This window comes from Aquarana catesbeiana, linkage group LG02 (genome assembly GCF_042186555.1).
Source record: "Aquarana catesbeiana isolate 2022-GZ linkage group LG02, ASM4218655v1, whole genome shotgun sequence".
In the NCBI taxonomy this organism is placed as follows: Eukaryota; Metazoa; Chordata; class Amphibia; order Anura; family Ranidae; genus Aquarana; species Aquarana catesbeiana.
Genome location: NC_133325.1, coordinates 813197847 through 813210711, shown reverse-complemented (window position 1 = coordinate 813210711; position 12865 = coordinate 813197847). Strand labels below are relative to the sequence as shown.

The window sequence follows — 12865 nt, the reverse complement described above, 5'->3', positions numbered from 1 at the left end:
TCAATGGTTCTATATTTAGGATGTATCTGGTCTATAAACCAGAGGTTCTGGATGGACAGTTGGATAAATGGTTCTATATTTATGATGTATCCGGTCTATAAACCAGAGGCTCTGGATGGACAGTTGGATCAATGGTTCTATATTTGGGGTGTATCCGGTCTATAAACCAGAGGCTCTGGATGGACAGTTGGATAAATGGTTCTATATTTAGGATGTATCCGGTCTATAAACCAGAGGCTCTGGATGGACAGTTGGATCAATGGTTCTATATTTAGGATGTATCTGGTCTATAAACCAGAGGTTCTGGATGGACAGTTGGATAAATGGTTCTATATTTATGATGTATCCGGTCTATAAACCAGAGGTTCTGGATGGACAGTTGGATCAATGGTTCTATATTTGGGATGTATCCGGTCTATAAACCAGAGGCTCTGGATGGACAGTTGGATAAATGGTTCTATATTTGGGATGTATCCGGTCTATAAACCAGAGGCTCTGGATGGACAGTTGGATAAATGGTTCTATATTTGGGATGTATCCGGTCTATAAACCAGAGGCTCTGGATGGACAGTTGGATCAATGGTTCTATATTTGGGGTATATCCGGTCTATAAACCAGAGGTTCTGGATGGACAGTTGGATCAATGGTTCTATATTTGGGGTGTATCCGGTCTATAAACCAGAGGCTCTGGATGGACAGTTGGATCAATGGTTCTATATTTGGGGTATATCCGGTCTATAAACCAGAGGCTCTGGATGGACAGTTGGATCAATGGTTCTATATTTGGGGTGTATCCGGTCTATAAACCAGAGGCTCTGGATGGACAGTTGGATCAATGGTTCTATATTTGGGGTATATCCGGTATATGAATAGTTGGGTCGGTAGGGAAGGACTTGAAGTACCACATATTAGAATTGGTGATGTTGTTGACCATGCCGGGTTTTCCACTCTTATTATCTGTCGGGTTATTTTCTGTATTTTGGAGAAATTGAAGTGTGTAATGGAGCAGAACCGCCCACTTCAGTCTCTTCCTCATTTCAGATGTCAGAGGGCGAGGAGGGAGAGAAGAGCCATTTCGGATGACATCAAGAGCAGGTAAGGACCTCCATTATGTCCACCTTTGTGTGCACAAGTGTGTTGTGATAGTTCTGGAAAAGGGTCCACTACATTAAAATCTCCCAGCAGATACGGGGGAGGGGAGGGGAGGGGGGAGGGGGGACACCCCCCCTATAACTGACGGTTCAGTGAATATCACGGAGGGGACAGCCGGCCTGCCGGAGGAAGGAGATATCAGAGTGAGGTTCTTCTCTCCAGACTCTCATTGGAGATGTCACCTCCTCCATATTGGAGCCCAAAGATAAAAGTCAGAGAATGTTTTTACTTCACTCATCTCTACCAGAAGAGGAAGCTGAGGATGGAATTCACCTCTGAGCTACTAGAGAATGAGGAAGAGAGTGAAGGTGGATGAGGAGGAGTGAAGAGGAAGATGAATAGAATAGAGGAGAAGAAAAGGGGGTAAGAAGGATGAAAAGTAGAGAAGGCAATGAGGAAGAAAGAGAAGAATGAGAAGGAGAAAGTGTGATAAGGAGGAAGAGGAGGAGAGAGAAATAGAGAGAGAGAGAAGAATGAGAGGAGTGAGGGGGATGAGGATGACGATGGTAAGAAAGGGTGATAAGGAGGGTGAGGAGGAGAGGTGACAATAAGGAGGGTGAGGAGGAGAGGTGACAATAAGGAAGATGAGGAGGAGAGGTGACAATAAGGAATATGAGGAGGAGAGGTGACAATAAGGAGGATGAGGAGGAGAGGTGACAATAAGGAGGATGAGGAGGAGGAGAGGTGACAATATGGTGGATGAGGAGGAGAGGTGACAATAAGGAGGATGAGTAGGAGAGGTGACAATAAGGAGGGTGAGGAGGAGAGGTGACAATAAGGAGGATGGGGAGGAGAGGTGACAATAAGGAGGATGAGGAGGAGAGGTGACAATAAGGAGGATGGGGAGGAGAGGTGACAATAAGGTGGATGAGGAGGAGAGGTGACAATAAGGAGGATGAGTAGGAGAGGTGACAATAAGGAGGGTGAGGAGGAGAGGTGACAATAAGGAGGATGAGGAGGAGAGGTGACAATAAGGAGGATGGGGAGGAGAGGTGACAATAAGGAGGATGAGGAGGAGAGGAGACAATAAGGAGGATGAGGAGGAGAGGTGTTGATAAGGAGGATGAGGAGGAGAGGTGACAATAAGGAGGATAAGGAGGAGAGGTGACAATAAGGAGGATGAGGAGGAGAGGTGTTGATAAGGAGGATGAGGAGGAGAGGTGACAATAAGGAGGATGAGGAGGAGAGGTGACAATAAGGAGGATGAGGAGGAGAGGTGTTGATAAGGAGGATGAGGAGGAGAGGTGACAATAAGGAGGGTGAGGAGGAGAGGTGAAAATAAGGAAGATGAGGAGGAGAGGTGACAATAAGGAGGATGAGGAGGAGAGGTGACAATAAGGAGGATGAGGAGGAGAGGTGACAATAAGGAGGGTGAGGAAGAGAGGTGACAATAAGGAAGATGAGGAGGAGAGGTGACAATAAGGAGGATGAGGAGGAGAGGTGACAATAAGGAGGATGAGGAGGAGAGGTGACAATAAGGTGGATGAGGAGGAGAGGTGACAATAAGGAGGATGAGGAGGAGAGGTGACAATAAGGAGGGTGAGGAGGAGAGGTGACAATAAGGAGGATGGGGAGGAGAGGTGACAATAAGGAGGATGAGGAGGAGAGGTGACAATAAGGAGGATGAGGAGGAGAGGTGTTGATAAGGAGGATGAGGAGGAGAGGTGACAATACGGAGGGTGAGGAGGAGAGGTGACAATAAGGAGGATGAGGAGGAGAGGTGACAATAAGGAGGATAAGGAGGAGAGGTGACAATAAGGAGGATGAGGAGGAGAGGTGTTGATAAGGAGGATGAGGAGGAGAGGTGACAATAAGGAGGGTGAGGAGGAGAGGTGAAAATAAGGAAGATGAGGAGGAGAGGTGACAATAAGGAGGATGAGGAGGAGAGGTGACAATAAGGAGGATGAGGAGGAGAGGTGACAATAAGGAGGGTGAGGAAGAGAGGTGACAATAAGGAGGATGAGGAGGAGAGGTGACAATGAGGAGGATGAGGAGGAGAGGTGACAATAAGGAGGATGAGGAGGAGAGGTGACAATAAGGAGGATGAGGAGGAGAGGTGACAATGAGGAGGATGAGGAGGAGAGGTGACAATAAGGAGGATGAGGAGGAGAGGTGACAATAAGGGGGATGAGGAGGAGAGGTGACAATAAGGGGGATGAGGAGGAGAGGTGACAATAAGGAGGATGAGGAGGAGAGGTGACAATAAGGAGGGTGAGGAGGAGAGGTGACAATAAGGAGGGTGAGGAGGAGAGGTGACAATAAGGAGGATGAGGAGGAGAGGTGACAATAAGGAGGATGAGGAGGAGGGCGACAATAAGGATGGTGAGGAGGAGAGGTGACAATAAGGAGGATGAGGAGGAGAGGTGACAATAAGGAGGATGAGGAGGAGAGGTGACAATAAGGAGGATGAGAAGGAGAGGTGATAATAAGGAGGATGAGGAGGAGAAGTGACAATAAGGAGGATGAGGAGGAGAGGTGACAATAAGGAGGATGAGGAGGAGAGGTTTTGATAGGGAGGATGAGGAGGAGAGGTGTTGATTAGGAGGATGAGGAGGAGAGGTGACAATAAGGAGGATGAGGAGGAAAGGTGACAATAAGGAGGATGAGGAGGAGAGGTGACAATAAGGAGGATGAGGAGGAGAGGTGACAATAAGGAGGATGAGGAGGAGAGGTGACAATAAGGAAGATGAGGAGGAGAGGTGTTGATAAGGTGGATGAGGAGGAGAGGTGACAATACGGAGGGTGAGGAGGAGAGGTGACAATAAGGAGGATGAGGAGGAGAGGTGACAATAAGGATTGTGAGGAGGAGAGGTGACAATAAGGAGGATGAGGAGGAGAGGTGACAATAAGGATGGTGAGGAGGAGAGGTGACAATAAGGAGGATGAGGAGGAGAGGTGTTGATAAGGAGGATGAGGAGGAGGGGTGACAATAAGGAGGATGAGGAGGAGAGGTGACAATAAGGAGGATGAGGAGGAGAGGTGACAATACGGAGGGTGAGGAGGAGAGGTGACAATAAGGAGGATGAGGAGGAGAGGTGACAATAAGGATGGTGAGGAGGAGAGGTGACAATAAGGATAGTGAGGAGGAGAGGTGTTGATAAGGAGGATGGGGAGGAGAGGTGACAATAAGGAGGATGAGGAGAAGAGGAGACAATAAGGAGGGTGAGGAGGAGAGGTGACAATAAGGAGGATGAGGAGAAGAGGAGACAATAAGGAGGGTGAGGAGGAGAGGTGACAATAAGTAGGATGAGGAGGAGAGGTGACAATAAGGAGGATGAGGAGGAGAGGTGACAATAAGGAGGATGAGGAGGAGAGGTGACAATAAGTAGGATGAGGAGGAGAGGTGACAATAAGGAGGATGAGGAGGAGAGGTGACAATAAGGAGGATGAGGAGGAGAGGTGACAATAAGGAGGGTGAGGAGGAGGGGTGACAATAAGTAGGATGAGGAGGAGAGGTGACAATAAGGAGGATGAGGAGGAGAGGTGACAATAAGGAGGATGAGGAGGAGAGGTGACAATAAGGAGGATGAGGAGGAGAGGTGACAATAAGGACGGTGAGGAGGAGAGGTGACAATAAGTAGGATGAGGAGGAGAGGTGACAATAGGGAGGATGAGGAGGAGAGGTGACAATAGGGAGGATGAGGAGGAGAGGTGACAATAAGGAGGATGAGGAGGACAGGTGACAATAAGGAGGGTGAGGAGGAGAGGTGACAATAAGGACGGTGAGGAGGAGAGGTGACAATAGGGAGGATGAGGAGGAGAGGTGTTGATAAGGAGGATGAGGAGGAGAGGTGACAATTAGGAGGATGAGGAGGAGAAGTGACAATAAGGAGGATGAGGAGGAGAGGTGACAATAAGGAGGATGAGGAGGAGAGGTGACAATAAGGAGGATGAGGAGGAGAGGTGTTGATAAGGAGGATGAGGAGGAGAGGTGATAATAAGGAGGATGAGGAGGAGAAGTGACAATAAGGAGGATGAGGAGGAGAGGTGACAATTAGGAGGATGAGGAGGAGAAGTGACAATAAGGAGGATGAGAAGGAGAGGTGACAATAAGGAGGATGAGGAGGAGAGGTGACAATAAGGAGGATGAGGAGGAGAGGTGTTGATAAGGAGGATGAGGAGGAGAAGTGACAATAGGGAGGATAAGGAGGAGAGGTGTTGATAAGGAGGATGAGGAGGAGAGGTGACAATAAGGAGGATGAGGAGGAGAGGTGACAATAAGGAGGATGAGCCGGAGAGGTGACAATGAGGAGGATGAGGAGGAGAGGTGTTGATAAGGAGGATGAGGAGGAGAGGTGACAATAAGGAGAATGAGGAGGAAAGGTGTTGATAAGGAGGATGAGGAGGAGAGGTGACAATAAGGAGGATTAAGAGGAGAGGTGACAATAAGGAGGATGAGGAGGAGAGGTGTTGATAAGGAGGATGAGGAGGAGAGGTGACAATAAGGAGGATGAGGAGGAGAGGTGACAATAAGGAAGATGAGGAGGAGAGGTGTTGATAAGGAGGATGAGGAGGAGAGGTGACAATAAGGAAGATGAGGAGGAGAGGTGACAATAAGGAGGATGAGGAGGAGAGGTGACAATAAGGAAGATGAGGAGGAGAGGTGTTGATAAGGAGGATGAGGAGGAGAAGTGACAATAAGGAGGATGAGGAGGAGAGGTGACAATAAGGAGGATGAGGAGGAGAGGTGACTATAAGGAAGATGAGGAGGAGAGGTGACAATAAGGAAGATGAGGAGGAGAGGTGACAATGAGGAGGATGAGGAGGAGAGGTGTTGATAAGGTGGATGAGGAGGAGAGGTGACAATAAGGAGGATGAGGAGGAGAGGTGACAATAAGGAGGATGAGGAGGAGAGGTGACAATAAGGAGGATGAGGAGGAGAGGTGACAATAAGGAGGGTGAGGAGGAGAGGTGACAATAAGGAGGATGAGGAGGAGAGGTGACAATAAGGAGGATGAGGAGGAGAGGTGACAATAAGGAATATGAGGAGGAGAGGTGACAATAAGGAGGATGAGGAGGAGAGGTGACAATAAGGAGGATGAGGAGGAGAGGTGACAATAAGGTGGATGAGGAGGAGAGGTGACAATAAGGAGGATGAGTAGGAGAGGTGACAATAAGGAGGGTGAGGAGGAGAGGTGACAATAAGGAGGATGGGGAGGAGAGGTGACAATAAGGAGGATGAGGAGGAGAGGTGACAATAAGGAGGATGAGGAGGAGAGGTGTTGATAAGGAGGATGAGGAGGAGAGGTGACAATAAGGAGGATAAGGAGGAGAGGTGACAATAAGGAGGATGAGGAGGAGAGGTGTTGATAAGGAGGATGAGGAGGAGAGGTGACAATAAGGAGGATGAGGAGGAGAGGTGACAATAAGGAGGATGAGGAGGAGAGGTGTTGATAAGGAGGATGAGGAGGAGAGGTGACAATAAGGAGGGTGAGGAGGAGAGGTGAAAATAAGGAAGATGAGGAGGAGAGGTGACAATAAGGAGGATGAGGAGGAGAGGTGACAATAAGGAGGATGAGGAGGAGAGGTGACAATAAGGAGGGTGAGGAAGAGAGGTGACAATAAGGAAGATGAGGAGGAGAGGTGACAATAAGGAGGATGAGGAGGAGAGGTGACAATAAGGAGGATGAGGAGGAGAGGTGACAATAAGGTGGATGAGGAGGAGAGGTGACAATAAGGAGGATGAGGAGGAGAGGTGACAATAAGGAGGGTGAGGAGGAGAGGTGACAATAAGGAGGATGGGGAGGAGAGGTGACAATAAGGAGGATGAGGAGGAGAGGTGACAATAAGGAGGATGAGGAGGAGAGGTGTTGATAAGGAGGATGAGGAGGAGAGGTGACAATAAGGAGGATAAGGAGGAGAGGTGACAATAAGGAGGATGAGGAGGAGAGGTGTTGATAAGGAGGATGAGGAGGAGAGGTGACAATAAGGAGGGTGAGGAGGAGAGGTGAAAATAAGGAAGATGAGGAGGAGAGGTGACAATAAGGAGGATGAGGAGGAGAGGTGACAATAAGGAGGATGAGGAGGAGAGGTGTTGATAAGGAGGATGAGGAGGAGAGGAGACAATAAGGAGGATGAGGAGGAGAGGTGACAATAAGGAGGGTGAGGAAGAGAGGTGACAATAAGGAGGATGAGGAGGAGAGGTGACAATGAGGAGGATGAGGAGGAGAGGTGACAATGAGGAGGGTGAGGAGGAGAGGTGACAATAAGGAGGATGAGGAGGAGAGGTGACAATGAGGAGGATGAGGAGGAGAGGTGACAATAAGGAGGATGAGGAGGAGAGGTGACAATAAGGGGGATGAGGAGGAGAGGTGACAATAAGGGGGATGAGGAGGAGAGGTGACAATAAGGAGGATGAGGAGGAGAGGTGACAATAAGGAGGGTGAGGAGGAGAGGTGACAATAAGGAGGGTGAGGAGGAGAGGTGACAATAAGGAGGATGAGGAGGAGAGGTGACAATAAGGAGGATGAGGAGGAGGGCGACAATAAGGATGGTGAGGAGGAGAGGTGACAATAAGGAGGATGAGGAGGAGAGGTGACAATAAGGAGGATGAGGAGGAGAGGTGACAATAAGGAGGATGAGAAGGAGAGGTGATAATAAGGAGGATGAGGAGGAGAAGTGACAATAAGGAGGATGAGGAGGAGAGGTGACAATAAGGAGGATGAGGAGGAGAGGTTTTGATAGGGAGGATGAGGAGGAGAGGTGTTGATTAGGAGGATGAGGAGGAGAGGTGACAATAAGGAGGATGAGGAGGAAAGGTGACAATAAGGAGGATGAGGAGGAGAGGTGACAATAAGGAGGATGAGGAGGAGAGGTGACAATAAGGAGGATGAGGAGGAGAAGTGACAATAAGGAAGATGAGGAGGAGAGGTGTTGATAAGGTGGATGAGGAGGAGAGGTGACAATACGGAGGGTGAGGAGGAGAGGTGACAATAAGGAGGATGAGGAGGAGAGGTGACAATAAGGATGGTGAGGAGGAGAGGTGACAATAAGGAGGATGAGGAGGAGAAGTGACAATAAGGAAGATGAGGAGGAGAGGTGTTGATAAGGTGGATGAGGAGGAGAGGTGACAATAAGGATTGTGAGGAGGAGAGGTGACAATAAGGAGGATGAGGAGGAGAGGTGACAATAAGGAGGATGAGGAGGAGAGGTGACAATAAGGATGGTGAGGAGGAGAGGTGACAATAAGGAGGATGAGGAGGAGAGGTGACAATAAGGAGGATGAGGAGGAGAGGTGACAATACGGAGGGTGAGGAGGAGAGGTGACAATAAGGATGGTGAGGAGGAGAGGTGTTGATAAGGAGGATGGGGAGGAGAGGTGACAATAAGGATAGTGAGGAGGAGAGGTGTTGATAAGGAGGATGGGGAGGAGAGGTGACAATAAGGAGGATGAGGAGGAGGGTGACAATAAGGAGGATGAGGAGAAGAGGAGACAATAAGGAGGGTGAGGAGGAGAGGTGACAATAAGGACGGTGAGGAGGAGAGGTGACAATAAGTAGGATGAGGAGGAGAGGTGACAATAAGGAGGATGAGGAGGAGAGGTGACAATAAGTAGGATGAGGAGGAGAGGTGACAATAAGGAGGATGAGGAGGAGAGGTGACAATAAGGAGGATGAGGAGGAGAGGTGACAATAAGGAGGGTGAGGAGGAGAGGTGACAATAAGGACGGTGAGGAGGAGAGGTGACAATAAGTAGGATGAGGAGGAGAGGTGACAATAGGGAGGATGAGGAGGAGAGGTGACAATAGGGAGGAGAGGTGACAATAAGGAGGATGAGGAGGACAGGTGACAATAAGGAGGGTGAGGAGGAGAGGTGACAATAAGGACGGTGAGGAGGAGAGGTGACAATAGGGAGGATGAGGAGGAGAGGTGTTGATAAGGAGGATGAGGAGGAGAGGTGACAATTAGGAGGATGAGGAGGAGAAGTGACAATAAGGAGGATGAGGAGGAGAGGTGACAATAAGGAGGATGAGGAGGAGAGGTGACAATAAGGAGGATGAGGAGGAGAGGTGTTGATAAGGAGGATGAGGAGGAGAGGTGATAATAAGGAGGATGAGGAGGAGAAGTGACAATAAGGAGGATGAGGAGGAGAGGTGACAATTAGGAGGATGAGGAGGAGAAGTGACAATAAGGAGGATGAGAAGGAGAGGTGACAATAAGGAGGATGAGGAGGAGAGGTGACAATAAGGATAATGAGGAGGAGAGGTGACAATAAGGAGGATGAGGAGGAGAGGTGTTGATAAGGAGGATGAGGAGGAGAAGTGACAATAGGGAGGATAAGGAGGAGAGGTGTTGATAAGGAGGATGAGGAGGAGAGGTGACAATAAGGAGGATGAGGAGGAGAGGTGACAATAAGGAGGATGAGCCGGAGAGGTGACAATGAGGAGGATGAGGAGGAGAGGTGTTGATAAGGAGGATGAGGAGGAGAGGTGACAATAAGGAGAATGAGGAGGAGAGGTGTTGATAAGGAGGATGAGGAGGAGAGGTGACAATAAGGAGGATTAAGAGGAGAGGTGACAATAAGGAGGATGAGGAGGAGAGGTGAAAATAAGGAAGATGAGGAGGAGAGGTGACAATAAGGAGGATGAGGAGGAGAGGTGACAATAAGGAAGATGAGGAGGAGAGGTGTTGATAAGGAGGATGAGGAGGAGAGGTGACAATAAGGAAGATGAGGAGGAGAGGTGACAATAAGGAGGATGAGGAGGAGAGGTGACAATAAGGAAGATGAGGAGGAGAGGTGTTGATAAGGAGGATGAGGAGGAGAAGTGACAATAAGGAGGATGAGGAGGAGAGGTGACAATAAGGAGGATGAGGAGGAGAGGTGACAATAAGGAAGATGAGGAGGAGAGGTGACAATAAGGAAGATGAGGAGGAGAGGTGACAATGAGGAGGATGAGGAGGAGAGGTGTTGATAAGGTGGATGAGGAGGAGAGGTGACAATAAGGAGGATGAGGAGGAGAGGTGACAATAAGGAGGATGAGGAGGAGAGGTGACAATAAGGAGGATGAGGAGGAGAGGTGACAATAAAGAGGATGAGGAGGAGAGGTGTTGATAAGGAGGATGAGGAGGAGAGGTGACAATAAAGAGGATGAGGAGGAGAGGTGTTGATAAGGAGGATGAGGAGGAGAGGTGACAATAAGGAGGATGAGGAGGAGAGGTGACAATGAGGAGGATGAGGAGGAGAGGTGTTGATAAGGAGGATGAGGAGGAGAGGTGACAATGAGGAGGATGAGGAGGAGAGGTGTTGATAAGGAGGATGAGGAGGAAAGGTGACAATATTATTATTATTATACAGGATTTATATAGCGCCGATAGTTTACGCAGCACTTTACAACATGAGGGCAGACATTACAATTACAATACAATTCAATACAGGGGGGGGGGGATCAGAGGGCCCTGATCCTCAGAGCTTACAATCTAGGAGGGAGGGTCCAGTTATACAAAAGGGTAATAGCTGTGGGGGATGAGCTGATGGAGAAAATAGTGCAGTTGTTAGATGGAGGCAGGATAGGCTTCTCTGAAGAGAAAAGTTTTCAGGGATCGCCTAAGAGCCCTTTCACACTGGGGCGGGGGGCGGCGTCGGCGGTAAAACGCCACTATTATTAGCGGCGTTTTACCGTCGGTATGCGGCCGCTAGCGGGGCGGTTTTACTCCCTGCTAGCGGCCGAGAAGGGGGTTAAATACCACCGCAAAGCGCCTCTGCGGTATAGCCGGTCGGTTTGCAGGCGCTATTAGCGCAATAGTGCCTGCAAACCGCCCCAGTGTGAAAGGGCTCTAAATGTGGATAAATTTGGAGACAGTCTGACAGATTGGGGTAGGGAATTCCAGACCATGGGCGAAGCTCGGGAGAAGTCCTGGAGGCCAGTTTTGGGAGGAGGTGATGAGGGAACTAGAGAGCAGGAGATCTTGGGAGGAACGGAGAGGGCGATTAGGTTGGTATTTGGAGACCAGGCTAGTGATGTAGCTGGGGGCAGAGTTGTGGATGGCTTTGTAACTTATTGTTAGTATTTTGAATTTAATTCGTTGGGCGAGTGGCAGCCAATGGAGGGTTTGGTAGAGAGGGGTGGAAGACACTGAATGGAGGCCAATGGAGGGATTGGTAGAGAGGGGTGGAGGATACTGAATGGAGACCAGTGGAGGGATTGGTAGAGAGGGGTGGAGGACACTGAATGGAGACCAGTGGAGGGATTGGTAGAGAGGGGTGGAGGACACTGAATGGAGACAAGTGGATGGATTGGTAGAGAGGGGTGAAGGACACTGAATGGAGACCAGTGGAGGGATTAGCAGAGAGGGGTGGAGGACACTGAATGGAGACCAGTGGAGGGATTAGCAGAGAGGGGTGGAGGACACTGAATGGAGACCAGTGGAGGGATTGGTAGAGAGGGGTGGAGGACACTGAATGGAGGCCAGTGGAGGGATTGGTAGAGAGAGATGGAGGACACTGAATGGAGATCAGTGGAGGAATTGGCAGAGAGGGGTGGGGGGCACTGAATGGAGACCAGTGGAGGGATTGGTAGAGAGGGGTGGAGGACAGTGAATGGGGACCAGTGGAGGGATTGGTAGAGAGGGGTGGAGGACACTGAATGGAGACCAGTGGAGGGATTGGTAGAGAGGGGCGGAGGACACTGAATGGAGACCAATGGAGGGATTGGTAGAGAGGGGTGGAGGACACTGAATGGAGACCAGTGGAGGGATTGGTAGAGAGGGGTGGAGGACACTGAATGGAGACCAGTGGAGGGATTGGTAGAGAGGGGTGGAGGACACTGAATGGAGGCCAATGGAGGGATTGGTAGAGAGAGATGGAGGACACTGAATGGAGGCCAGTGGAGGGATTGGCAGAGAGGGGTGGAGGACACTGAATGGAGGTCAGTGGAGGGATTAGCAGAGAGGGGTGGAGGACACTGAATGGAGACCAGTGGAGGGATTGGTAGAGAGGGGTGGAGGACACTGAATGGAGGCCAATGGAGGGATTGGTAGAGAGGGGTGGAGGACACTGAATGGAGACCAGTGGAGGGATTAGCAGAGAGGGGTGGAGGACACTGAATGGAGACCAGTGGAGGGATTAGCAGAGAGGGGTGGAGGACACTGAATGGAGACCAGTGGAGGGATTTGTAGAGAGGGGTGGAGGACACTGAATGGAGGCCAGTGGATGGATTGGCAGAGAGGGGTGGAGGACACTGAATGGAGGTCAGTGGAGGGATTGGTAGAGAGAGATGGAGGACACTGAATGGAGATCAGTGGAGGAATTGGCAGAGAGGGGTGGGGGGCACTGAATGGAGACCAGTGGAGGGATTGGTAGAGAGGGGTGGAGGACAGTGAATGGGGACCAGTGGAGGGATTGGTAGAGAGGGGTGGAGGACACTGAATAGAGACCAGTGGAGGGATTGGTAGAGAGGGATGGAGGACACTGAATGGAGGCCAGTGGAGGGATTGGCAGAGAGGGGTGGAGGACACTGAATGGAGGTCAGTGGAGGGATTAGCAGAGAGGGGTGGAGGACACTGAATGGAGACCAGTGGAGGGATTGGTAGAGAGGGGTGGAGGACACTGAATGGAGGCCAATGGAGGGATTGGTAGAGAGGGGTGGAGGACACTGAATGGAGATCAGTGGAGGGATTGGTAGAGAGGGGTGGAGGACACTGAATGGAGACCAGTGGAGGGATTAGCAGAGAGGGGTGGAGGACACTGAATGGAGACCAGTGGAGGGATTAGCAGA

At 50.0% G+C, this 12865-nt stretch overlaps 1 protein-coding gene across 1 annotated transcript in view; it reads left to right on the top strand.

Moving 5' to 3' along the window:
* The first annotated feature begins 1026 nt into the window (after positions 1-1026).
* The window catches only part of LOC141129534 (T-lymphocyte activation antigen CD86-like), a 31828-nt gene continuing 19989 nt past the window's right edge, over positions 1027-12865 (top strand). The window contains exon 1 of the mRNA XM_073617622.1: positions 1027-1095. Within this exon, the coding sequence (XP_073473723.1) occupies positions 1080-1095 (16 nt within the window). The 5' untranslated portion in view covers positions 1027-1079. The remainder of the gene's footprint in view (positions 1096-12865) is intronic.